This window comes from Carcharodon carcharias, chromosome 14, assembly GCF_017639515.1.
Source record: "Carcharodon carcharias isolate sCarCar2 chromosome 14, sCarCar2.pri, whole genome shotgun sequence".
In the NCBI taxonomy this organism is placed as follows: domain Eukaryota; kingdom Metazoa; phylum Chordata; class Chondrichthyes; order Lamniformes; family Lamnidae; genus Carcharodon; species Carcharodon carcharias.
The window spans coordinates 95,884,870-95,912,590 of NC_054480.1; the positions used below are offsets into that span (position 1 = coordinate 95,884,870).

The 27,721-nt window shown below is 41.8% G+C and overlaps 1 protein-coding gene across 1 annotated transcript in view; it reads left to right on the plus strand.

Moving 5' to 3' along the window:
* The window catches only part of LOC121287318 (very low-density lipoprotein receptor-like), a 66,388-nt gene extending 38,667 nt beyond the window's left edge, over positions 1-27,721 (plus strand). The window contains exons 10-13 of the mRNA XM_041205096.1: positions 12,689-12,823; positions 18,675-18,848; positions 19,963-20,107; positions 26,414-27,721. Of these exons, the coding sequence (XP_041061030.1) occupies positions 12,689-12,823; positions 18,675-18,848; positions 19,963-20,107; positions 26,414-26,426 (467 nt within the window). The 3' untranslated portion in view covers positions 26,427-27,721. The remainder of the gene's footprint in view (positions 1-12,688; positions 12,824-18,674; positions 18,849-19,962; positions 20,108-26,413) is intronic.

Below are 27,721 nucleotides of genomic sequence, written 5' to 3' on the forward strand. Positions count from 1 at the left end.
TCCTCGAAGAGTGGAATTTGAAGTTGTACTCTCTGGATTACTTCTGTGGTAATATAGCTACTAGTTTAGTGTGGTAGTTATGTTTTTGACCTGGAATTTTCTGAGCACTGTTGTTGGGGTTCCTGCTATACATCTGATGAGAGGATGGTGGCGGAAATTCTCAGCCTGTGAAAATACAGATGGTTATGGCCTGGAACCTGATGGTCTTTGGTCATTCTGTGATTCACTGTTTTTAATTTACTGATAAGACTAATACTACAGTTTTGTTACCAGAAGACACAACTTTTAATTACAGATTTCTAATTTGCATAGTTGTGGAATCATTATACACAGGAGCCCATTCAGCCCGGTGAGTCAATGTCTGCACTCTACAGACCAATCCAGTCAGTCCCGCTCCCCCAGTCCAATCCTGTTGCTTTGCAAGTTTATTTCCCTCAAGTGCCCATTCAATTTCCTTTTGACATCATTGCCTCTGCTTCCACCACCCTCGTAGGCAATGAGTTCCAGGTCATTGCCACTCACTGCATAAATAAAAAGTTTTTCCTCACATTCCCTCTGTGTCTCATGCCCATAAACATAAATCTGTGTACCCTATTTCTCGTATAATCAGCTAACGGGAACAGATTTTCTTTGTCTACCTTATCTAAATCTGTCATAATCTTGTACACCTCTTATCAAATTTCCTCTCAAATCTCCTTTGCTCCAAGGAGAACAACCCAGCTTCTTCAAACTTACTGTGTACTTCTCATTCTCTCATTCCTGGAACATCCTGGTAAATCTCCTATGCACCCTCTTAAGGACCCTCGCATCCTTCCTAAAGTGTGGTGACCAGAACTGAGCACAGTACTCTAGTTGTGCCCTAGCCTAAGATTTATAAATGTTCAGCTTAACTTTCCTACTTTTGTACTCAATACTGTACCTCTATTTATGAAGTCCAAGACCCCATATGCTTAGCTATTTACTCTCTCAATATGTTTGCCACTTTCAAAAATCAATGCACATGAACCCCAAGTCTCCCTCTTTCTGAACATTGTTTAGAAATCTATATTGCCTCTTCCTATCCCTTCTACCAAAGTGCATCACCTCGCTTTTTAAAAAAAATTCAATCTGCCATTTGTCTGCCTGTTCTACTAGCCTATCTATGTCCTTTTGCAGCTGATTGATATCATTCTTCTGCTTTCATCATTGTAGGTCTTAGCTTAAGTTGTTCTTGGTCAGGATTGATAGAGGTTACTGGAGGCAAGGCTGTTGGTAAATTTTACCTCTTATCAAACATTCTTCTAACTACAGACAGGATAAGGCTTAGCACCAGGCTTTACACTTAACTATCCCTCACTCTGCTCTGTTGTCATGTGACCTTATAACACTGATGTAGACTATTTACATATTTAACATTAGCCCTTTATACTACATCGCCCCCGCCCCCCCACAAGCCTCTGACTTTATTCAGTATATTATACTACATCTCCCCCTGAAGTCTCTGCCTTTATCCCTGGTTCACAGAGATAAGCGTTATGATGGTTTCGTCAATCTCCCTGACCTTGTTCTCGGCTCCCTCGGAGGATGTATAGGATTCAAGTTCTCCATGTTCCCTCTCAAACTCTGTAGAGTAGCGAGAGTAATATGTGAATTATCAGAGAATACCAGCTCGTTGTTCAAGTCATCTTCATGATCTTCTGAGTAACTGGTCCATTCCATTGAAGGTGGTCTTGTAGATATGAGTGTGCTTCTGTTTCTCCTCGCTATTCAATTTTCAGTGTCTACATGATCGTGGATGTAGTGTTTATTCCAAAATCTGGCATTTGTGGTTTTGGTCATGAATCTATACCGACTTCCCTGCCTGGAGTTCTGGTAAGTTATGTACTCTATGGCGTTGATTATAGTTTCTGGTTTGATTTGCACAATATTCATCATCCTCCTCCCTCTCTCTCTATATCTGCCTCCTTGAGGCATGGCGTAAGTGTGTGTGGAAGAGCAAGAAGTTGAACCCACTGTCATCTTCCCATGAGTTCGTATGTAGCCAGGCCATTCTGGAGTGATGTGGAACGGTAGCTCAACAGTGCCAAGTTCATATTGTCATTTTTCTTCAGGAGAGCCTTTACCATCCTTATTCCTCTTCTGGCCTCCCAATTAGCTTGTGGGTATCTGGGTGAACTAGTCTTGTGAACAAATTCATAGGCTTCTGTGAACTGCTTAAAATATTCATTGGCAAACTGTGGGCCATTGTCTGGAATAACTAGGTCTGGAATGCCAAGTGTGGCAAAAATTTATTTTAGTAGCGTGATGACAGCTTCCAAGATGGGACCACGCAGACACTTGACTTCAAAGCATCTGGAGTAATAGTCAACAACTATGAGGAATGTCCTCCTTTTGAGCTTGAAAAGATCCATTCTGAGATGTTTCCACGGTCTGGACAGAAATGAGGATACCATCAGTAGTTCTCTTTGCTCCTAGCAATAGATTGCTTGAGTGATGCAGTTTGAAATCATTTCTTCTAATGATTTTGATATCCCTGGCCACCAAACAGAACTTCACCCTCTGGCATGACACTTTGTAATGCCCAGGTATCTCTGGTATATTCTGTGAAGGATCTTGAGTCTGACAACTCTAGGTATCACCGATCTGTCATCATACATCAGCAAGTCATCAACAACACTGAGATGTCTTCATTGCTTGAAATATTGCTGCAGGATGGTGATTATTTGAAACGTATTCTGGCTGTCTTTTGATGTAGTATTCCCGAATTTGAGCGCATTCTCCATCTGCATTTTGTGCCTTTTGAATTTCATTTAGCCTCTGTTATTGCTGGTAGAAATCCAGTGAAGTTTAGGACTCCACACCTTTAACAAAATTTATGTCCCCCTATTCAGGCTTTTCAATAGAAATGCATGACAGTGCATCAGTTGAAGTTTGTTGGTTCCCTTGGACATACTTGGTTGTAGCATCTGGTCTCATGTGATAAACTGTGTTCAGCTTTCCCAGACCTCCTAAGTTTGGAAATTCTGTTCTGACTTCTTTTGCTTTGTCTTGGCTTCCCAATTCCTCTACTTTATAGATGAGTTGTTGACCTGTGCAAGCTTTTTGGCTTTACAGGGAAAACTCCTGGTTTTGGATATGTACAAATTTTCTGTGATTTCTTTTCCTTTGTACTGAAGTGTAGCAGTCAATTGTCCCTTGACCTTCAGTTGAGTGTCTCCTGGACCATGGAGTTGTATGGTCGATGGCTGGAAGAAGTCTTGCTTTAGCTGTTGTTCTGTCTGAGAACAATGAAACTCCTGCTCCAGTGTCTAATTTCAAGTTTGTTTTATGTCCTTAATATCTGTGCTCCAATAGTTCCCACTAGATCCTGGAATTTTTCCCAAAAATGGCATTTCATTGTCTTTTGCATCTTCTAGTTTCTTGATTGCTACTTACTTTAATTGGTTTCTCTTTAAAATTCTGAGTTGGGAGCTTTTTGCAGTGGCATACGGCTTTAAAATGTCATCCTCTTATAGGAATGACACTCCGCATTTTTGGCGGGACACTCTTTGCCCTGATGCAACCTTTTCTCTCCAACAGGGAGAATACTGAGTAATGGCGGCTACTACGCCCTCTTTGCTCTTTTACTGTTTTTGAGTAGATGTGCTGCTACTTCTGTGTCCTACAAACTGCACTGTCAGTCGTTTTTCTCTGCAAAATCTCCTTGTCACCTCAGTACAATTTTGCTTTCTCACTTCTACTTGCCTTGTTAACTGCACAGCCTTTGAAAGTGTTAAATCCTTCTCTCGACCATAGAAAGTCTGATAAAATCTCCTCTAACACTCTTACAACAATGCAATTCTGAATTCGTCTTTCAGGGCCCCATACTCTCAATTCTCCGCTAGTCAAGATAAACTGTTAATAAAGCAATCTACGCTCTCTCCCAGTCTTTGGGTATGTCTATTGAAGTATGCTTTTTCTATGATTGTGTTCCTTCTAAGACTGAAATATGTATCAAAAGCTTCTATAACATGTCACATGTTATAAGTCACTGTTCTAAAGTAGGAATAGTGGAGTCAGGATGGTATGCGTGCGTTGAATTAAAGACAGCTGGTCTGAAAGCTTTGATGTTTCAGAAGAGAAGCTAGGTTTGAAATGCTAAATAAGTAAACATGGCTGAAGTTTTAAAATATGAAATTTGCATTTTTTGATAGACCAGAGTAGACTGAATTTCAAAGAGAGGGTGAAATGTTACACTTAGCCAGAAGAAGCCAAACAGTGTGTTTATTTTTCCCGAAGCTTACTGATAGAATTGGTATTATGAAAGATTTTTATTATTAGAAAGGTAGAGTCCAAAGACATATTGGAACCATGCGATTAATATTAAAAAGGGAGAAACCTGTAAAGGAGATGAGGTTGTGTAAGGAGATGGCATTCTAAGATCTAACAAGTGTGAAAAGCCTCTATGTACCAAGCCGCTGCCTATAGGAACCGAATCTAAGAGAATTCGCTGCGAATATCCCTGTCCAGGTTATTGTGTGTTTTGCCTGAGTCTGTTAAAATCTATTTTGTTTTTACTGTTGCCTTAATGGAGGTGTAATTGGGAGTTACATTAAATAGGGAAGCTAGGAGTTATCATAGTAGTAATTTGTAGATCTCTGTATGTGCTTAAAATTATTTTTTTTATTAATAAATGTTTAAATTAGCTTTGTAAAAAACCACTAAGACTCAGTGGAATTATTACTACTGAATTCAAGACATGCATCAAAATAAAAATACAAATTGTAAAATATTTGCGGCAATTGTTTCAAGTTTCCCTTTGGGATTTGAGCAGCTCAGCATTTACCATCCGCTGTGCCGTAACAATGCCCTATCTGACCAATATGTCGTCTGCACTACCAGCTATGACATAGAGAAGACCTGTTCATTGCTAGGCTTCTCTGCTAGTCCTGAAGTGGTTCTGTATCTGGAAAGCATACAATACCAGTTCTGCCACTTCTCAGCTTGACCAGGGCCTGCCACATGTTTGAAGCACTCTGGCAAGGGTAAGACTTTCTCCATTGCTTTTCTTCACTGTAGCCTTTCTTTGAGTTCTGTTGGTGTTTTTCCTGCACTGCCATTTTGCTTGCTGCTTTTTCAGATGTTGGGCTTTTTTTTTCTCTGTCTGCAGTCTTGGGCTTTTTCTCAGTGCTTTTTCAGTTGTCTGTACCACTGCCACAATTTGCTTTCATTGTTACAAGGTCTTAGCTTAAATTGTCCTCAGTCAGGATCGATGGAGATTACTGGGGACAAGGCTGTTGGTAAACTTTACCTTTTATTAAACATTTCTTCTAACTAAATACAAGACAAGGCTTAGCACACAGTTTCTCACACAACTATCCCTCACTATGTGCAGTTGTCATGTGATCTTACATCACTGATGTAAGATAGACTATTTCCCTACTTAACGTTAACCCTTTACACTACAATCTTCACTGTATGCCATTCGTCCAAGTTCACTATCTTTGGCAAATGTTGAAATTTTACTGTGTTCCAATACCCAGGTCATTTATATATATCAAGATAAAAGCAGTGATCCCAGCACTGAACCTTGGGGGATACTGTTATCCAGTCTTTAAAAAAACACTCCCATTTTACCACCACTCGTTGTTTTCAATCTTTAAGCTAACTAATGTTTTATACAAGCTGACACTGACCCTCCTATTCCATGAGCCTCAATCTTTCTTTCAGGTGGTATTTTGTCAATGCTTTCTTAAAATCCATAGGCAACCTTCATCAACCTTCTCTGTTATTTTAATAAAAAATTCAATCAGATTAGTCAAGCACTGACTGCCTTCTACAAATTTGTGCTGGTTAATCAACTCAGACCTCTCCATGTGTCAAATTTTTCCCTGATTATTGTTTCTAAAATCTTACCTACCACTGATGTTAAACTGAATTGCCTATAATTACTAACATATGAACATGCATACGAACGTATGAATTAGGAGCAGGAGTAGGCCACTCGGCCCCTTGAGCCTGCTCCACCATTCAGTAAGATCATGGCTGATCTGATTGTAACCTCAGCCCCACATACCTGCCTACTCCCGATAACCATTCACCCCCTCATTAATCACGAATCTATCTAACTTTGTCTTAAAAAGTTTCAAAAGCTCTGCTACCACTGCCTTTTGAGAAAGAGTGTTCCAAAGACTCACAGCCCTCAGAGAGAAAATTTCTCCTCATCTCTGTCTTAAATGAGCGACCCCTTATTTTTAAACGCTGACCCTGAGTCCTAGATTCTCCCACAAGAGGAAATATCCTCTCCACATCCACCCTTTCAAGACCTCAGGATCTTAAAGGTTTCAATTAAGTCGCCTCTTACTCTTCTAAATTCCAGGGATTCAAGCCTAACCTGTCCAACCTTTCCTCGAAAGCAACCTGCCCATTCCTGGTATTAGTCTAGTAAACCTCTGAACTGCTTCTAATGCATTTACACCTTTCTTTAAATAAGGAGACCAGTACTGTACACAATACTTCAGATGTGGTCTCACCAATGCCCTGTACAACTGAAGCATAACCTCCCTACTTTTGTAATCAATTCCCCTCACAATAAATTATAACATTCTATTAGCTTTCCTAATTAGCTGCTGTGTCTGCATACTAACCTTTAGGACACCCAGATATCTCTGAATCTCGGAGTTCTGCAACCTCTCACCATTTGGATAATCTTTTTTATTTGTCTTGCCAAAATGAACGATTTCACATTTGCCCACATTATACTCCATTTGCCAGACCTTTGCCCACTCACTAAACCTATCAATGTCACTTTGTGGCCTCCTTACAGCCTCTTCACAATTTACTTTCCTACTTATCTTTGTGTCATCAGCAAATTTAGCAGCCATTCCTTCGGTCCCTTCATCCAAGTCATTTATATAAATTGTAAAAAGTTGAGGCCCCAACTCAGATCCCTGTCACATCCTTCCAACCAGAAAAAGATCCATTTATGCTGACTCTCTGCTTCCTGTTAGCTAGCCAATCTTCTATCCGTGCCAATATGTTACCCCCTACACCATAAGCTTTTATTTTCTGCAATAACCTTTGATGTGGCACTTTATCAAATGCCTTCTGGAAGTCTAAGTACATCTGCCAGTTCCCCTTTTATCCACAGCACACATAGCCCTTCAAAGAACTCCAATAAGTTGGTTTAATATGATTTCCATTTTATAAAACCATGTTGATTCTGCCTGATTGCCTTGAAGTTTTCTAAGTTTTCTGCTATAACATATTTAATAATAGCTTCTAACATTTTCCCTATGACAGATGTTAGGCAAACTGGCCTGTGTTCCTGCTTTCTGCCTCCTTCCCTTTTTGAATAAAGGAGTTACATTTGCTATTTTCTCATCTAATGGAACTTTCCCTGAATCTAGGAATTTTCAAAAATTAAACCAGTGCAACACCTATCTCACTAACCACTTCTTTCAAGACCTTAGTGTGAAGTCCATCTGGACCTGGAGATTTGTCAGCCCGCAGCCCCAACAATTTGCTCAATATCACCCCCGTGGTGATTGTAATTTTCCCAAGTCCCTCCCTCCCTTCCATTTCCTGATTTACAGCTATATCCAGGATGTTACTTTTGTCTCCCATAGTGAAGACCGAAGTAAGATACCTGTTTAATTCATCCACCATGTCCGTGCTTTCCATTATCAATCCCCCAGCTGCATTCTATAGAATCAGCGCTCACTTTGTTAACTTTTTTCTTATTTAAATATCTATAGAAACTCTTACTATCCATCTTTATATTACTAGCTAGCTTTCTCGCATACTCAAATTTTTCACTCCCTATTAATCTTTTTGTCATTCTTTGTTGTTCAGTATATTCTTTCCAATATTCTGACCTGCCACCTGTCTTTGCGTAATTACATGCATTTTCTTTAAGTATAATACTGTCTTCAGCCTTTTCAGTTAACCACGGATAGTGGGCCCTCCCCTTTGGATTTTTCTTTCTCATTGGAATGTATATATTCTGTGTATTCTGAAATATCCCTTTAAATAGCTGCCACTGAACCTCTATTGACCTATCCTTTAATCTTATTTGCCAGTTCACTTCAGCTAGCTCTGCTTTCATGCCCTCATAATTGCCCTTATTTAAGTTTAAAATACTAGTCTTGGGGGCACTTGTTTCTTCCTCAAAATGAATGCAAAATTCAATCATATTAGGATTGCTGCTACCTCAGGGTGCCTTCACTAGGAGGTTATCAATTAATCCTATCTTGTTGCTCAATACCAGGTCCAGTATAGCCTGCTATGTGGTTGGCTAGAGAACTAAGAAACTATCCTGAAAGCATTCTATGAACTCCTCATTGATGCTACCTTTGCCCATCTGATTTTTCCAGTCTATATGTAGATTAAAATCCCCCATGATTATTGCTGTACCTTTCTGGCAAGCTCCCATTCTCTCTTCTTTTATACTCTGTCCTACTGTGTATTTACAATTAGGGGGTCTGTACGCCACTCCCACAAGTGACTTCTTGCCTTTATCCTGCCTCATCTCAGCCCAAACAGCTTCTACATCCTGGTTTCCTGAACTTATGTCACCCCTCTCTAATGTGCTAATACCATCAGTAATTAACAGAGCCACCCCTCCACCTTTTCCTAACTTCATGTCTTTCCTAAATGTCACATAGCCTTTAATGTTCAGGACCCAATCTATATCATCCTGCAACCAGGTCTCTATAATGGCTATCAGATTTATACTTATTTATTTCTATTTGCACTATCAGTTCATCTGTTTTGTTTTGAGTGAACTTGCACCCTTTCTTGAATCAGGGTGTCAAATTTGCAACTCTCAATTCTCTGGCACCTCCCCCATATCTAGTGAAGACTGGAAGATTATGATAGACCTTCTGCTACCTCTGCTCCCATTTCCTTTAGCACCTGGGATACAAGCCTTCTGGACCAGTCGACTTATCCACTCTAAGCAAAGCTGGCCTTTCCAGTACATTCTGCCCATCACTTTACACCCCATCTATTACCTCTACTATCTCTGCCTTTACTGATATTTTGTCAACATCCTCTTCCTTAAAAAACACCGATACAAGCTACTCATTAAGTATTCTAGCATTGTCCTATACCTCTAAGGATATAATCATCTTCTTCGTCCCCAATAGGCCCTTTCCAGCCTATTACTACTGGCTTACATGTTGATAAAGATTTTTGACTTCCCTTTTTATGTCAGATGCTATTCCACTCTCATATTTTCTCTTTGCCAATCTCATTTTCCTCTTCACTTTCCATCTGAACTTATTGTTTTTGGCCTGGTTCTCAGTTGAAGAATCCATCTGACATCTATCATTCAACCTTTTTTTTTGTTTCATCATATTCTCTATCTCCCTTATCACCCAAGGAGCCCAGACTTTTGTTCCCCTCCCTTTTGCCTCCTGTTGGAATGTAGCTAGCCTCTGTCTGAAATACCTGTTCTTTAATAAAGATTATTCATTTTCTGTTAGTTCTTCTTGTAAAACTTTGGTTCCGTTTTACCCTGGCTACCCTACCCCTCTCATCCCACTGAAGTTAACCCTTTTCCAATCTGGACAGCTACTTTATATTGTTCCTTGTTCTTCTGCATTACTAATCTAAATCTTATGATACCATGATCACTCTTACTCAAGTTTCTATCACAGATACTTAGGCACTTGGCCCACCTCATTTCCCAGCAACAGATCCATGAATGCCTCCTACCAAGAAAATAGTGATCAAGGAAGTTCTCCTGAACACATCTCAAAAATTCCTTTCCCATTACTATGACGCTATCCCAGTCAATATCACCATGGTATAGTTCTTGCTGCATACTTCTGATTATGATCATGGCTGATCATCCAACTCAATAGCCTGCTCCCGCTTTCTCCCCATACCCTTTGATCCCTTTCGCCCCAAGAGCTATATCTAACTCCTTCTTGGAAACATACAATGTTTTGGTCTTAACTACTTTTTGTGGTTACAAATTCCACAGGCTCACCACTCTCTGGGTGAAGAAATTTCTCCTCAGTCCTAAATGGACTCATATCCTCAGACTGTGACCCCTGGTTCTGGACTCCCCACCATCGGGAACATCCTTCCTGCATCTACCTTGTTAGAATTTTATAGGTTTCTTGAGATCCCCCCCTCATTCTTCTGAACTCCAGCGAATATAATCCTAATCAACTCAATCTCTCCTCATATGTCAGTCCCGCCATCCCAGGAATCAGTTGGGTAAACCTTCGCTGCACTCCCTCTATAGCAAGTACATCCTTCCTCAGATAAGGAGACCAAAACTGCACGCAATATTCCAGATGTGGTCTCACCAAGGCCCTGTACAATTGCAGCAAGACATCCCTGTTCTTGTATTCGAATCCTCTGGCTATGTAGGCCAACATAACATTTGCCTTCTTTACTGCCTGCTGCATCTGCATGTTCTCCTTCAGCGACTGGTGTACAAGGGCACCCAGGTCTCATTGCACATTCCCCTCTCTCAATTTATAGCCATTCTGCCTTCCTGTTTTTGCTACCAAAATGGATAACCTCACATTTATCCATATTATACTGCATTTGCCCACTCACTCAGCTTGTTCCAATCACACTGAAGCATCTCTGCATCCTTCTCACAGCTCACCCTCCCACCCAGCTTTGTGTCATCTGCAAATTTGGAGATATTACATTTAATTCCCTCATCTAAATCATTAATATATATTGTAAATAACTGGGGTCCCAGCACTGATCTCTGTGGTACCCCACTAGTCACTGCCTGCCGTTCGGAAAAAGACCTGTTTATTCCTATGCTTTGTTTCCTGTCTGCCAACCAGTTTTATATCCATCTCAATACACTACCCCCAATCCCATGTGCTTTAATTTTACACACCAATTTCTTATGTGGGACTTTGTCAAAAGCCTTCTGAAAATAAACCACATCCACTGGCTCCCCCTCATCAACTCTACTAGTTACATCCTCAAAAAATTCCAGATTTGTCAAGCATGATTTCCCTTTCATAAACCCATGCTGACTCTGTCCGATTCTACCACTGTTTTCCACATGCTCAGCTATTAAATCTTTTATAATGGACTCTAGAATTGTCCCCACTACTGACGTCAGGCTGACTGGTCTATAATTCCGTTTTCTCTCTGCCTCCCTTTTTAAATAGTGGGGTTACATTAGCTACCCTCCAATCTGTAAGAACAGTTCCAGAGTCTATAGAATCTCAGAAGATGACCACCAATGCATCTACTATTTCTAGGGCCACTTCCTTAAATACTCCGGGATGTAGATTATCAGGCCCTGGGGACTTATTGGTCTTCAATCCCATCAATTTCCCCAACACCATTTCCCTACTAATACTGATTTCTTTCAGTTCCTCCATCTCACTAAACCCTGTGTTCCCCAACATTTCTGGTATGTTATTAGTGTCCTCCTTTGTGAAGACAGAACCAAAGTATGTATTTAGTTGGTCAGCCATTTCTTTGTTCCCCATTATAAATTCCCCTGTTTCTGACTGTAAGGGACTGACATTTGTCTTCACCAATCTTTTTCTCTTCACATACCTATAGAAACTTTTACAGTCAACCTTTTACAGTATGTTCTCTGCAAGCTTACTCTCGTACTCTATTTTCCCCTTCTTAATAAATCCCTTGATCCTCCTTTGCTGAATTCTAAACTGCTCCCAGTTCTCAGGTCTGTTGTTTTTTTTCTGGCCAATTTGTATGCCTTTTCCTTGCATCTAATACTATCTCTAATTTCCCTTGTAAGCCATGGTTTGGCCACCCTTCCTGTTTTACTTTTACGCCAGACAGGAATAAACAATTGTTGCAGTTCACCCATGTGCTCTTTGAATGTTTGCCATTGCCTATCCACCGTCATCCCTTTAAGTAACGTTTCCCAATCCATCATAGCCAACTCGCGCCTCATACCATTGTAGTTTCCTTTATTAAGATTCAGGACCCAAGTCTCAGAATCAACTGCGTCACTCTCCATCTTGATGAAGAATTCTATCATATTATGGTCGCTCATCCTCAAGCGGTGCACAACTAGATTGCCAATTATTCCTTTCTCATTAAGTAATACCCAGTCGAGGATGGCCTGTTCTCTCGTTGGTTCCTCAATGTATTGATCCAGAAAAACATCCCATATACACTCTAGGAATTCCTGCTCTACGGCTGCTCATCTGTGATATAAAGAAAAATTGCTATTCTCCCTTTCAAAATCTAGCCTTATTTAAATGATTAATTTTGTTAATATCCTCTGGATCTCACCTCACAGGGCTCACTGTCGCCTACACCCTCTCTTTTTGACCACACCTTGTGTTTTTTTTAACTATCAGAACAGCCTCTTCTTTGCACTGAATGCTGACTGTGGTTCTGTTCTACTTCTGTAGAAAAGTACTCTATAGAACTGGGCTCCATGCTACTTACAGAGGTCAGAAGTATTGCTAGATTGTCTTTTATTAGATTAAATATTTAATACCTGATACCTCCTGTCTTTCAAATGTGATCAAAATTCTGTGCAAAACCTTTCCTGCATAAAAGAAAAAGAAGTTGGTAATCTGAAATAAAAGTAGGAATGGCACTTGGCTGGTTAGACAGCACCTCCCTAAAGAGAGTTAGAAGTTTCCACTATAACCTTGTGTCAATACCACAATGCCCATTCTGTTTAGCTGTTAAACATAGAATTCACTCCGGTCCTAATGTGCACACTTTGTGTCTTTAACTTATTGTGAAACAGTGCAGAACTGGTGTGCTGGAGAACATGCTGCCTGTGAATACCTGTGTGTACCTGCACCTTACACAGACCAGCACTATGCCTGTCTGTGCCCTGATGATATGACAACTGATGGAACTGAACGTACATGTGGGAAAGGTAAGGTCAACAGTGTTACTTAAATCAGCATGTGAAACAAGAATAGAACAGTTTGGTGGAATAAGCCATTGTTTTTCAGAGTCTCAGGGCCCCACAGGGTACTGATATTCTTCTACTACTTTAGGAGTCTCTTCATCAGGGGTTTCCCAAACAATGAGCTATTTCCCCTGAGACATCCCAGCTGAGCCTAATCTCATCCTCGCCTAATATCTGTACACCTGTACCTCATAGCAAGAGCCACCTTACACTGCATAGTGGTCAGAGTGGGAATCTCAGCTTGGCTTTTCACCCATTGCACTGAGGCCAATTTCAGTGTTCAGGATGAGATACAGTAACTCGACATAGACCAGCAACTGAAGCTGTGAGCTTCTGGTCTGAATGGTGGGGTCCTGCAGGCATTTGTGTTTGGGCCTTAGCTATTTACAAAACGTATTGGTGGTGTAGATGAGAGAACCAAGTGTAATGTATCTAAGTTTGTTGATAAAAGATTAGGTGGGAAAGTAAGCTGTGAGGAGGATCAAAGGGTTAAGACCAGTGAAGTAAGTGGGCAAGAAGGGTCAGGTGGAATGTGGGGAAGGTTGGAAAGAGAAATAGAAAAGCAGATGTTTTTTCTCAATGGCGTGAGACTAGGAAATCACAGAATCACAGAATGGAAGAGGCCCTTTGGCCCATCGAGTCTGCACCGACATGTGAGAAACACCTGACCTACCTACCTAATCCCATTTACCAGCAGTTGGCTCATAGCCTTGAATGTTATGACGTGCCAAGTGCTCATCCAGGTACTTTTTAAAGGATGTGAGGCAACCCACCTCCACCATCCTCCCAGGAAGTGCATTCCAGACTGTCACCACCCTCTGGGTAAAAATGTTTTTCCTCACATCCTTCCTAAACCCTCACCTTGAACTTATGCCCCCTTGTGACTGACCCTTCAACTAAGGGGAACAGCTGCTCCCTATCCACCCTGTCCATGCCCCTCATAATGTTATATACAACATATCAACCAATGTCCAATTACATTTCCAATTTTGTGTTTTTTCTATTTTAAAGGCCTACTCCCCGCGTGACAGGGGGGAAGTAGGCCTTTAACCCCAGTCTCCCGCGTGACAGATGGGGATACTAACCGCTATACTAACGAGGAATGTTGGTACCTGAGTGTTCTTGAACATAAATCTTTGAAGGTTAACATGCAGGTACACCAAGCAATTAGGAATACAACAGGTATGTTAGCGTTTAAGGTAAAAAAAAGATTGGCGTAAAGAGTGAAGCTTTTTGCAATTGTATAGAGCCTTGCTGAGACCACACCTGGAGTACCGTGTACTGTTTTGGTCTCCTTACCTAGATTGAGCTCCACAAAAGTTCACTAGTCTGATTTCTGGGGTTAAGGATTTCTCCTATGGGGAGAGATTGAGGAAACTGGGCCTATATTTCGTGGAATTTAGAGGAATGAGAGGTGATCTCGTTGTAGCACATAAAATTCTTGTGATTTGTGTTCCCCTGGCTGAGGAGTTGAGAACTACAGGTCACAATCTCAGAATAAGAGTTTGATCATTAAGATAAAGATAAATTTCTTCACCCAAGATACTGCATCTTTGGAATTCTGTACTCCAGAGAATATATTCAAGGTACAGGCGAAAGAGTTTTGGATACTAAGGAAATTAAGGGAAATGGGAATAGTGTCGGAAAGTGGAGTTGAGGTAGAAGATCAACTAGATCATGATCTAGTTAAATGGCAGAGCAGGTGCGAGGGGCTGAATGGCCTACTCCTCAGTTTTTTTTTCTATTTTATTCATTCATAGGATTTGGGTGTCGCTAGCTAGGCCAGCATTCATTGGTCATTTCTAATTGCAGCTTACCACCAGCTTCTCAAGGGCAATTAGGGATGGGCAATGAATGCTGGTCTAGCCAACGAGGTCCAAATCCCATTAATGAATAAAAATGGAGCAGGAGTGTAGGTCATTTGACCCCTCGAGCCTGCTCTACCGTTTAACTAGATCATGGCTGATCCTCTATCTCAATGCCATCCTCCTGCACTATCCCAGTATCCCTTGATGTCACTGGTATCTAGAAATCTATTGATCTCTGCTTTGAACATACTCGATGACTGAGCCTCCCCAGCCCTCTGGGGGAGAGAATTCCAAAGATTCACCACCCTCTGACTGAAGAAATTCCTCCTCATCTCAGTCCTAAATGGCCTATCTCTTATTCTGAGGCTATCCCCTTGTTCTACACCCGCCGTCCAACCAGGGGAAACATTCTTCCTACATCTACCCTATTGAGTCCTGTAAGAATTTTATTCGCTTCAATGATATAGAACCATAGAAAGGTTACGGCACAGAAAGAGGCCATAAGACTAGCCACCCATTTTAATCTCACCTTCCAGCACCTGGTCCGTAGCCTTGCAGGTTACTAGGTGCAGATCCAGGTACCTTTTTAAATGAATTGAAGGTTTCTGCCTCCGCCACCAAACCAGGCAGTGAATTCCAAACACTCTGGGGGAAGAAGTCTTTCCTTATGTTCCTAAACTTAAAAAAAAACTAAACTAAACTCTAGAGAATACATGCTCAGTCTCCTCAATCTTTCCTCATAGAACAATCATAAAACCATAGAAAAGTTACAACACAGAAGGAGGCCATTCAGCCCATCTTGTCCATGCTAGCCCGAGGACACCCAGGTGCCCTTTCAAATCCCACCTTCCTTGCACCCGGCCCATAGCCCTGCAGCTTACAGCCACTTTAGGTGCAGATCCAGGTACTTTTTAAAAGAGTTTAAAGTTTCTGCCTCTACCACCAACTTGGGCAGCAAATTCCAGACACCCACTACCCTCTGCGTAAAAAAAAAAAGTTCTTCCTCATGTCCCCCCTACGCCTTCAGCCACTTATCTTGAATCTATGTCCCCTGGTTCTAGAATTCTCCATCAAGGGAAACAATTTTATCCTGTCCGCTCTATCTATTCCCCTCATAATTTTGTACACCTCAATCAAGTCATCTCTCAGCCTTTTTTGTTCTAAGGAAAATAATCCCAACCTGTCCAATGTCTCCTCGTAGCTACACTTTTCTAACCCTGGCAACATTCTTGTAAATTCTCTGCACTCTCTCCAGAGTTATTACGTCTTTCCTGTAATGTGGTGACAGAACTGCACACAATACTCCAGTTGTGGCCTCATCAGTGTTTTATACAATTCCAACATCATATCCTTACTTTTATATTCTATACCTCTGCCAATGAAGGAGAGTATTCCATATGCCTTCTTTACAACCTTGTCTACTTGAACTACTGCCTTCAGGGACCTGTGTACTTGTACGCCAAGATCTCTCACTTCATCTACCCCTCTTAGTATATTCCCATTTATTTTGTAATCCCTGTAACTGTTTCATCTCACACTTCTCTGTTAAAATCCATCTGCCACTTTATCACCCCCTCCACCAACCCATCTATATCGTTTTGGAGATTATGGCTGTCCTCTCCACTACTTGGCCAATCTTTGACTCATCTGCAAATTCCCCAATCGTGCTCCCCACATTCACGTCCAAATCATTAATATATAACACAAACAGCAAGAGTCCCAACACCGAGCCCTGTGGAACACCACTTGAGACAACTTTCCATTCGCAAGGACATCTATCGACCATTATCCTTTGTTTCCTGTTACAAAGCCAACCTTTTATCCAGTTTGCCACGTTACCCTGAATCCCATGGGCTTTTACTTTCCTGACCAATTTGCCATGTGGGACCTTGTCAAATGCCTTGCTAAAATCCATGTACACAACCTCCACTGCACTACCTTCATCAACCCTTCCTGTCACTTTCTCAAAGAATTCAATCAAATTTGTGAGGCAAGACCTTCCTTTAACAAATCCATGCTGACCATCACTGACTAGTCCATGCCTTTCCACATGACAGTTAATCCTATCTCTCAGGACTGATTCTACTAATTTGCTCACCACCGATGTAATACCAACTGGCCTATAATTGTTTGGCATTTCGTTTGATCCCTTTTTAAACAATGGAACTATGTTTGCATTTCTCCAGTCCTCCGGTACTTCCCCTGCCATTCCAAGGATTAGTTTGGTGAACCTTCGCTGCATTCCCTCTACCTAAGGAAGGATATACTGGCATAAGGAGACCAAAACTGCACACAGCACTCCAGGTACGGTCTCACCAAGGCTGTATACAGTTGGAGCAAGACACTTTTTACCCCGGTACTCAAACCCTCTTGCAGTAAAGGCTAACATACAATTTGCCTTCCTAATTGCTTGTTGCACCTGCATGTTAGCTTTCAGTGACTTACGAACAAGGACACCCATATCTCTTTGGACATCGATACTTCCCAATCTCTCGCTATTTAAAAAATATTCTGTATTTCTGTTTTTCTTCCCAAAGTGGACAACTTCACATTTTTCCACATTATATTCCATCTGCCATGTTCTCACTCACTTAGCCTGTCTAAATCCCCTTGAAGCCCCTTTGTATCCTCCTCACAATTCACATTCCCACCAGGTTTTGTGTCTTCAGCAAACTTGGAAGCATTACATTTGGTTCCCACATCCAAATCATTGATATAGATTGTGAATAGCTACACTGATCTTTGTGGTACCCCACTAGTTACAGCCTGCCAACCTGAGAATAATCCATTTATTCCTACTCTGTTTTCTGTCTGTTAACCACTCCTCAATCCACATCAATATATTATCCCAGCCCCATGAGCTCTAATTTTGTTGACTAACCTCCTGTGTGGGAGCTTCTGAAATTACGAATGCGCCACATCCACTGGGTCTCTTCCCAATCCTACATGTAACATCCTCAAAAAAACTCCCAACAGGTTTGTCAAACATGATTTCCCTTTCATAATTCCATGTTGAATCTCACATTATTTTCTAAGCGCCCAGTTATCATGTCCTTTATAATAGTCTAGCATTTTCCCTACTACTGATAACAGGCTTAACAATTCTGTCATTCCCCATTTTCTCTCTCACTCCTTTCTTAAATAGTGGGGTTACATTTACTACCTTCCAGTCAGCAGGAGTCATTGCAGAATATATTGAATTTTGAAAGATGACCACCCAGTGCATCCAGTATCTTTACAGCCACGTCTTTCAACGCTCCGGGATGTAGATCGTCAGGTCCAGGGATTTATCAACTTTCAGGCCCATTAATTTCTCCAGTACTACTTTTTTAAGTAATACTTATTTCTTTCAGATCCTCAATCTCACTAGTCTCTTGGCTCCCCAATATTTCAGGGAGGTTTTTTGGATTTTCCACCTTCAAGACCAGTACAGAGTATTGTTTAGTTTCTCTGCCATTTCCCTATTCCCCATTATAAATTCTCCTGTCTCTGACTGTAATGGGCCCATGTTTGACTTTACTAACCTTCTCCTTTTGATATCCCTGCAGCCTCTGCAGTTTGTTTTTATGTTCCTCACTAGTTTATTTTCATATCCTATTTTCTCTTTCTTCATCAATTTTTTGATCCTTCTTTGCTGAATTTTAAAATCTTCCCAATCCTCAGGCTTATGACTTTTTTTGGCAACTTTATAAGCCTCTTCCTTTGATCTAATACATTCTTTACCTTCTCTTGTTAATCATGGTTGGATCAATTTTTCTGGTGGCTTTATTGTGTCTTAAAGAAATGCAAATTTGTTGCAAACCATGTATTGATTCTTCTATTGCCTGTCTGCTGTAGTTAATTTTAATGTAGTTCCTCAATCTGCTGCAGCCAACTTGCCCCTCATACCTTCATAATTTCCTTTGTTTGATTGAAGACCCCAGTTTCCGTTTGTGATTTACCGAGGCCTTCCCAAGTTTTCATCAAAACATTACACTCTCACGTGGATTTTGGGCATTTATTTCTAGAAACAAACACCAGCACTTCACCGCAGGAGCGAGCCGATTCCAGCACTTCACCGCAGGAGCGAGCCGATTCCAGCACTTCACCGCAGGAGCGAGCCGATTCCAGCACTTCACCGCAGGAGCGAGCTAATCAGAACCATCTTGATGCTGTATCCGTAGGGATTATCGCTCTGATAGGCAGGTTTCTTTTTGTTATTTGCCTTGAAGAAGCATGCTGAGAATCTAAGAATAGTTTCTACTTCAGGGAACTGTGTGGTGCATTTTGAGATCTAAGTCTGGAATTGCTCTACATATTGAACTTGGTGCAGGGTAGGATACGGGGAGCAGAGGTTTGGATAAGGCACTGGGAAGCCAGCCAAGAGTGATTGAGTGTGCAGATAACTGAGGTATGGATGAGAGTTTCAGCAGGGCAGGGCCAGAGTCGGGCAATAATAGAGGTGGATGTGGGTAGTTTTGGTCACTGAGTCAGAAGCTCAGCTCAGGGTCAAATAGGACACACAAGATTCTGAGGGGTCTTGACAGGGTGCTGAGAGGATGTTTCCCCTTGTGGGGGAATCTAGAACTGGGGGTACAGTTTCAAAATAACAGGTCTCCCATTTAAGATGTGAAGAGGAGGAATTTTTTTGAGGTTCATTAGTCTCTGGAATTCTCTTCCCCAGAGAGCAGTGGAGGCTGGATCATTGAATATATTCAAAGCTGAATTAGACAGATTTTTGATCTACAAGGGAGTGAAGGGTTATGGGGTACGGGCACAAAAGTGGAGTTGAGGCCACAATCAGATCAGTGATGATATTGAATGGCAGAGCAGGATCGAGGAGCTGAATGGCCTCCTCCTGCTCCTAATATATTCTTATGTTCTTCTAGTAAACTGTCTGATTCAGCCTGAGGCAATGGCTCAGAAAATAAGCTTTCTGTCTGCAATAATTCTAGACATTTTCAGACTTTGAGAAGTTTGTTTTATTTTAATATATTGGAAGAAACATTAAGTATACCTATGGTTTAAGTTAGAGACCTGAATTTTAAGCACTAATGTTTCGTGAAGATGCAATGCAGATGACGACAGGACATCATAAGCTTCCTGAACAAGTTATGTAAAGGGAGCAGGAGTCTTTCAATTTTCCTTTTGATATGGGGGTTGGGGATGGAAATGGAATAAAATACGAGGCAGACCTTCCTGCTAGTTCCCCCATTCTGTGTGCTCAGAATGATAGTTATAAGCCTCGGGTGCAGTGTGTGCACCACTTCCACTTTGTTTGAATGTATTTTTCTTTTTTTTTTTTCCTGCCTGCAGTGGTGCTGATCGGAATCCTAATGTGTTGTGCTGCCGTGCACTGGAGAATGATACTTGGGCATGTCAAAACTTCACGCTGCTATTCTCCTGTACACCTCAATGCAGAGAACTCTATCGGCAGTGGACAGAGAACCATTTCTCAGCAGTAAGTTTTGCCACAACAGTATTAAGATAGTAGTCAGTTTATATTGCCCATAGCAATAACTTATCCAGCACTGACCATGAATTCAGGCAGAGAGGGGAAGAGACTGCCACAGTTGAGAAAGTAACCAGACAGTTAATTATGTGCAGTATTGGTGAAGTGCTATAAAATTGGTGATGCAGACTTTTGACCAGACTGCACTCAACCTCCAGGGTCCCTGTTACTGGAACGGTGATGGGACTAGTTTTATTTGTACAACTTAACAGTAAAATATCAGTGTCTTAAAAGGTTCAAACATTTTTCCTGAGGGAATTGTTGCAATTGGGAATTTTACATTTGTAGATTCTGCTAAAGTAACAATTTAAGGTAATTGTTTGTGTTAACCCAAAATAATAATCTGATTTGATATTGAATGAGAGAGTTAATTGGAAAGATAACAGATTTTAGACCTGATCTGATCAATGCTGGTTACTGACACATGATCAGGCAATTATCAGAGGTCATACATCTCATTACCGTGCATTCAGTAGTGGGATATGGCCCCAAACAAATCATTAATCTCCATAGTGACTTTCTGAATTCATCCACCCTACTGAGGAATAACTGCAGAGACAAACAGGCACTTTGCAGAAGAAGCGAGGATTATCAGAAAATAGCACTTGCATGTCTTAGGTCCTTCGTGACCTTAGTAGTTCCTGAAGTGTGCTACAGCCACTGAAGTACTTTTGAAATACCACTGTTGTAATGTAAAAAAGGCACCAGTCAATTTGCCCACAAAGACATGGTTTAACATCTCACCCAATAGTAACATCTCATTCAACAGGACAGCACTGCACTAAAGTGTTGGCATAGATTCTATGCTCAAGTCTCTGAAGTGGGGCATGTACCTGCCAGCTTCTGAGTGATGCCCACAGTGGGCATATTTCCCTTTTTACTTTCAAGTAGCCAGTGATAGGCTGCTGAGAGGTCTTGGAAAATGTCTCCTACCTGTTCTCTCGCCAGCGGACCCACAGTGCATGGGAACTTTGAGTAAAATTATTGCTATCCCCTTTCCCATCCACCTGGAAATGTTAATTGAGGGGTCTGAGAATTGGGTGATAAGAGCGATAGTGGGGTCTAGCACTAAGCAAATTTGCATCAGCAGACAGCTGTGTGGGGATTTACCTGATGGCCAGAGCGCTTCTGGATGCATCCTTCAGGAAAAAGCAAAATTGATGGGATTTCACTTGCTCCTGAAAATAGTGTTTTAGAAATGCAGATGTAGACGAGCATTTGCACTTTCTGTGACAATGATACTGAACCAGCAGGGTGATTTATTTTAAATACTTTGCAAAAGATTTTTTAAAAGCTGCTAAAAATCTGAAATAATGACTAAAAAGAACCATCGATGAAGGGGTACACCTAAAATATTAACTTGTCCTTTTAGAGACTGATTGGCCTGTTGTGTGATCTAGCCTGAACCGCCTTTGATAACGTTATGTGCAAATGAATTTCCAATTTCTCCACATGGAGCCTTTTAAAAGGGTGAATCTTGTCTTCCTCGCGTTTAAAAATGAAATGGTTCCAAAGGATTTCTCACATTGACTTGAGGCAAATTATTGTGCTAGATTTAGTGAACACAGAGGGTTCATTGTGACAGAAACGATAATGTTTTGATCGGTTAAAACCTCAAGATTATTTGTAGTGGGATTTGTAGCTGGGTCGTAATCACAGAATCTCACAGTGCAGAAGAGGCCCTTCGGCCCATTGAGTCTGCACTGATATGTGAGAAACACTTGACCTACCTACCGAATCCCATTTACCAGCACTTGGCCCATAGCCTTGAATGTTATGACGTGCCAAGTGCTCATCCAGGAACTTTTTAAAGGATGTGAGGCAACCCGCCTCCACCAACCTCCCAGGCAGCGCATTCCAGACCGTCACCATCCTCTGGGTAAAAAAGCTTTTCCTCATCCCCACCCCCCAAACCTCCTGCCCCTCACCTTGAACTTATGCCCTCTCGTGACTGACCCTTCAACTAAGGGGGAACAGCTGCTCCCTATCCACCCTGTCCATGCCCCTCATAATCTTGTACATCTCGATCTGGTCACCCCTCAGTCTTCTCTGCTCCAACGAAAACAACCCAAGTCTATCCAACCTCTCCTCATAACTTAAATGTTTCATCCCAGGCAACATCCTGGTGAATCTCCTCTGCGCCCCCTCCAGTGCAATCGCATCATTCCTATAATGTGGCAACCAGAACTGCACACAGTACTCCAGCTGTGGCCTCACCAAGGTTCTATACAACTCCAACATGACCTCCCTACTTTTGTAATCTATGCCTCGATTGATAAAGGCAAGTGTCCCATATGCTTTCTCACCACCCCATTAACATGCCCCCCTGCCTTCAGAGATCTTTGGACACACACGCCAAGGCCCCTTTGTGCCTCCAACTTCCTAGTGTCAAGCCGTTCATTGAATACTTCCTTGTCAAATTACCCCTTCCAAAGTGTATCACCTCTCACTTTTCAGGGTTAAATTCCATCCGCCATTTATCTGCCCATTTGACCGTCTATGTCTTCCTGTAGTCCAAGACACTCAACCTCACTGTTAACCACCCGGAAAATCTTTGTGTCATCTGCAAACTTACTAATCCTACCTCCCACATAGTCATCTATGTCGTTTATATAAATGATGAATAATAGGGGATCCAGCATAGATCCCTGTGATACGCCACTAGACACTGGCTTCCAGCCACTAAAGCATCCTTGTGTCATCACCCTCTGTCTTCTACAACTAAGCCAATTTTGAATCTACCTTATCAAATTACCCTGTATCCCTTGTGCATTTGCCTTCTTTATAAGTCTCCCGTATGGGACCTTATCAAAGGCTTTGCTGAAATCCATATAATATACATCAACTGCACTACCCTCATATACACACCTGGTCACCTCCTCAAAAAATTCAATCAAATTTGTTAGGCATGACCTCCCTCTGACAAAGCCATGCTGACTATCCCTTATCAAACCTTGCCTTTCCAAGTGGAGATAGATTCTGTCCTTCAGAATTTTCTCCAATAGTTTCCCTACCACTGATGTGAGACTCAGCTGACCTGTAGTTCCCTGGCTTATCTCTACAACTCTCCTTAAATAGTGGAACCACATTAGCTGTTCTCCAGTCCTCTTGGCAGCTCCCCTGTGGCCAGAGAGGAATTAAAAATTTGGGTCAGAGCCCATGCGATCTCCTGCGTTGCCTCCCTCAGCAGCCTTGGACACAAATCATCTGGACCTGGAGATTTGTCCACTTTTAAGCCTGCCAACACCCCCAATACCTTGTCACTCCCTATATCAATTTGCTTAAGAATCTCGCAGTCTCTCTCCTCGAATTCGATACCTTCTTCCTCATTCTCTTGGGTGAAGACGGATGTAAAATATTCCTTCAACACTCTAGCGATGTCATCTGGCTCCACCTGTAAATTTCCCCCTTGGTCCCTTACGGGCCCTACTCTTTCCCTAATTATCCTCTTCCCATTGATATTCTTATAGAATATCTTGGGATTTTCCCTACTTTTACCAGCCAAAGCTTTCTCATATCCCCTCTTTGCTCTCCTACTTGCTTTCTTAAGCTCCACCCTGCACTTTCTCTACTCCACTAATGCCTCTGTTGATTTGCTTCCCTTGTACCTGCTAAAAGCCTCTCTTTTCCTTCTCATCGTAACCTGAATATCTCTGGTCATCCATGGTTCTCTGGGCTTGTTACTTCTTCCTATCAACCTAGAGGAACATGTTGAGCCTGTGCCCTCCCCATTTCCTTTTTGAACACTCCCCCACTGCTCCTCTGTAGATTTCCCCACAAGTGGCTGTTCCTAGTCTACCTCGGCCAGATCCTACCTTATTTTACTAAAATCCACTCTCCCCCAGTCCAAAACATTTTTTTGCAGCTTGTCTATTTCTTTGTCCATAACAAACTTAAACTGTACCATGTTGTGGTCACTATCACTAAAGTGCTCCCCCACCACCACCACCTGTCCGGCTTTATTCCCCAGAATTAGGTCCAGCACTGTGCCGTCCCTTGTTGGACCCTCTACATATTGACCTAAAAAGTTCTCCTGTACACATTTCAAGAAATCCACTCTATCCGAGTCTTTAACGCTATGTCTATCCCAATTAATGTTGGGAAAGTTAAAATCGCCCAATATAATTACCCTATTATTATTGTGCAAATTGTGCACATATTTGCTCCTCAATTTCCCGCTGACTTTCTGGGGGTTTATAATAAACAGCTAACAACGTGGTTGTCCCTTTTTTATTTGTAAGCTCTACCCACAAAGCTTCATTCGATGCCCCTCCAAGATATCATCTCTCCTTACTGCAGTAACTGACTCCTTAACTAATAATGCAATGCCTCCTCCTCTTTTACACCCTCCCCTGTCTCGCCTGAAGATTCTATATCCCAGAATGTTGAGCTGCCAATCCTGCCCGTCCCTCAATCACGTCTCTGTGATGGCTACTATATCACAATTCCACATGTCAATCCTCACCCTTAACTCATCCGTTTTACCTATAATACTCCAGGCATTAAAGTAGAGGCCATCCAGCCTTGAAACTTAGTGCAGCTGTACTCCCTCTGACTTGATTGTTTTACTGTATTATGATGTGTCCCTATTCTGCTAACATTCTGTGTTCCCTCCCCCTGCTGAATTAGTTTCAACTCCTCCCATCAGCACTAGCAAACCCGCCCGCAAGGATGTTAGTCCCACCCTGGTTCAGATATAGACTGTCCCGCTTGTACAGGTCCCACCTTCCCCAGAAACGGTCCCAGTGATCCAGGAATCTAAAACCCTCCCTCCTGCACTAACTCTTAAGCTACGTATTCATCTGCGCTATTCTCCTATTCCTGAGCTCGCTAGCACGTGGCACTGGGAGTAATCCGGAGATTACAACCCAAGAGGTCCTGCTTTTCAGACTACTGCCTAACTCCCTGAATTCTTGATGCAAGACCTCATCCCTCTTTCTACCTATGTCATTGGTACTAACATGTACCACGACCTGTCCTTATCACCCTCCCCCTTCAGGATGCCCTGCAGCCATTCAGTGACATCCTGGACCCTGGCACCAGGGAAGCAGCACACCATCCTGAAGTCACGTTGACAGCCACAGTAGTGCCTATCTGTTCCCCTGACTATAGAATCCTCTATTACTAATGCTCTTCCTCCCCTCCTGAACAGACAGGCTGCTTGTGGTGCCAGAAGCTTGGCGCTGTCTGCACTCCCTGGAAGAACCAGCGCCCTCATCAGCCTCCAAAATGGAATACCAATTTGTGAGCAGGACCCCAGGGGACTCCTGAATGACCTGCCTGTTTCTCTTGGATTGCCTGGTGGTCACCCATTCCCTTTTGTCCTCAAGTCCTTTCAGCTGCTGTGTGACCACCTCTCTAAACGTGCTATCCATGTTGCTCTCAGACTCACAGATGCTCCACAGTATTCTTAGCTGCCGTTCCAGCTCTGAAACCCAAGCTTCCAGGAGCTGCAGCTGCACGCTGCTGGTCCACACATGCTGGTCCTGGGCACTGGAAATGTCCCTGGCTTCCCGCATGGAGCACACCACGGCTTTAAGCTCTCCTGCCCTGACTTATCCCTTTAAATTAAACCTGTTGCTAAGGATTTTGCAAATGTATGACATTACTGTTCTTTCTGTTCAGTTCCTGTTTATCTTGTAGATAATATGGCTCCAACTCTCATCTCTGTGTCAAAGACTATTTAGTCCAGCCCTACTCCAAAATTTGAATAAATTGTGGAGATTTACAATGATGTGCAGTGTCAGTGAAGTGCCACAATATTGTGAAGCAGACTTTCAACGAGACTGCACTCAACCTTCGGGGTCCCCGTTACTGGAACGGTGATGGGACTAGTTTTGTTTGTGCAACTTACAGCAAAATGTCAGTGTCTTAAAAGGTTCAAACATTTTTCCTGAGGGAATTGCTGCAATTGGGAATTTTACATTAATAGATTCTGCTAAAGTAATAAAGATAGTTTGTGTAACCCAATTAATAATCTGATTTGATATTGAATGAGTTAATTGGAAAGGTAACAGACTTTAGATCTGATCTGATTGATGCTGGTTACTGACAGATGACCAGCAGCATTTAGTCAACGATGGGAGCAAGGACCAATTAATGGTGAAATGAGATCTGAGATTAGTGAGATTAAAAACCAGATGTGGTGAAATTGCATTGCAGATGTCAATATTAGACATGATACTTGAAGACCGCACATTTCTTTTCACCTACTTATTGTATTTGCTCATTTCCATCTGTCACTTGTTTTCACAGATCTTTGCTATAAGAACAGAGAGGAACAGGTCTGACATTTTCCATTGGAAGTGCAGGATTTCCAATTGCAAAAGAGATTCCTGTGGTCAGTGGCGTTGGTGAAATGATTGGGCAACCTTCTGATCAGTTCATGTTTAATTTTATTGCTCAGAGCATCGGTAAAGTATTTATTTGTAAAGTTTGTGTACTGTTTGTGGGAAGTCTTGTTTTGATGTGAAGGGAATGTGTCCAAAATAGGATTCTAGCAATATTCCAAAAGTGTGCCCCATCAGGATCCTCACTGGCCATTTAGTATTACACTGGGACTAAGGCAGGAACTCTAATTAAACACACAAACTCCATTTGCCAGCATACCATGTTAACTTACTACAAACTGCAAGCAGAGAGATTTGGAATTTCTTGGACACATTCCCAAAGTATCAACTCCATAAAAATTCTATACGGGTATTGCTTAAAATTGAAGCTGATATTTGCCATAGAACTCAGGTGTGAACTAGACTTTCTTCAATCATTAAGGAAGTTGCCATCTTTGGTTTATAGACATGAAACAGTGTTGTCCCCTTATTTCCCTCTGACTATGGCCAGTTCAATATGTAATTCAGAGTGAGGTATGCCTCCCTCACATGGTTTCATGGCTACAGAGATTCTTGGTGAGGATTGTGGTGGGTATTGATTGAAGTTACCCTCTGAATATCCTGGGACAGGTACAAGGTAAAACTTCTCAAAAGCTGGGAAATTTGTTCAAATATAAAGCAGGTCGAAGATTTAAAAAAACATGACTGCTGCATCCTTATTGCTGTTGATGAGCTTTCTGTTGTAAGTTCAAAATGTTTTAAGTTGTGGAAATGACCTCCACATTGGCAGAGGAATATCTGAAGAAATATGTTTGTGGTATTCCTTCCTCTGTACTATCACCAACAGTTGTTGTAGCCTTCAGATATTTATCTAGACAAGAAATATGTTATCCTGTAACCTTGCTGGAAATATTTAATAACTGTGAATGCTACAATCTTCAATGTTCTAACAGTTTCTGAGATTTATTTATGCTAAAACTTTTTTTTGCTTTAATATGAAAATAAATTTGAACTCAGTGCTTGAAGGTGACTGAATTTCAAAACCATGTAGGAATTCAATTCCCTAGCGTAAACAGAATTAATACTCTGTATAATCCGCAGGACAGGACCAAGATCCTCATGGTATTGGCTGCAAAGGGCAGGTTCAGTCAACCCTGCCTTTTCAGAGGAAATGTTGCAACATCTGGCCATTGCTGCGTAAATGCAGGTCACAGTACAAACTTCATGCTTCAGA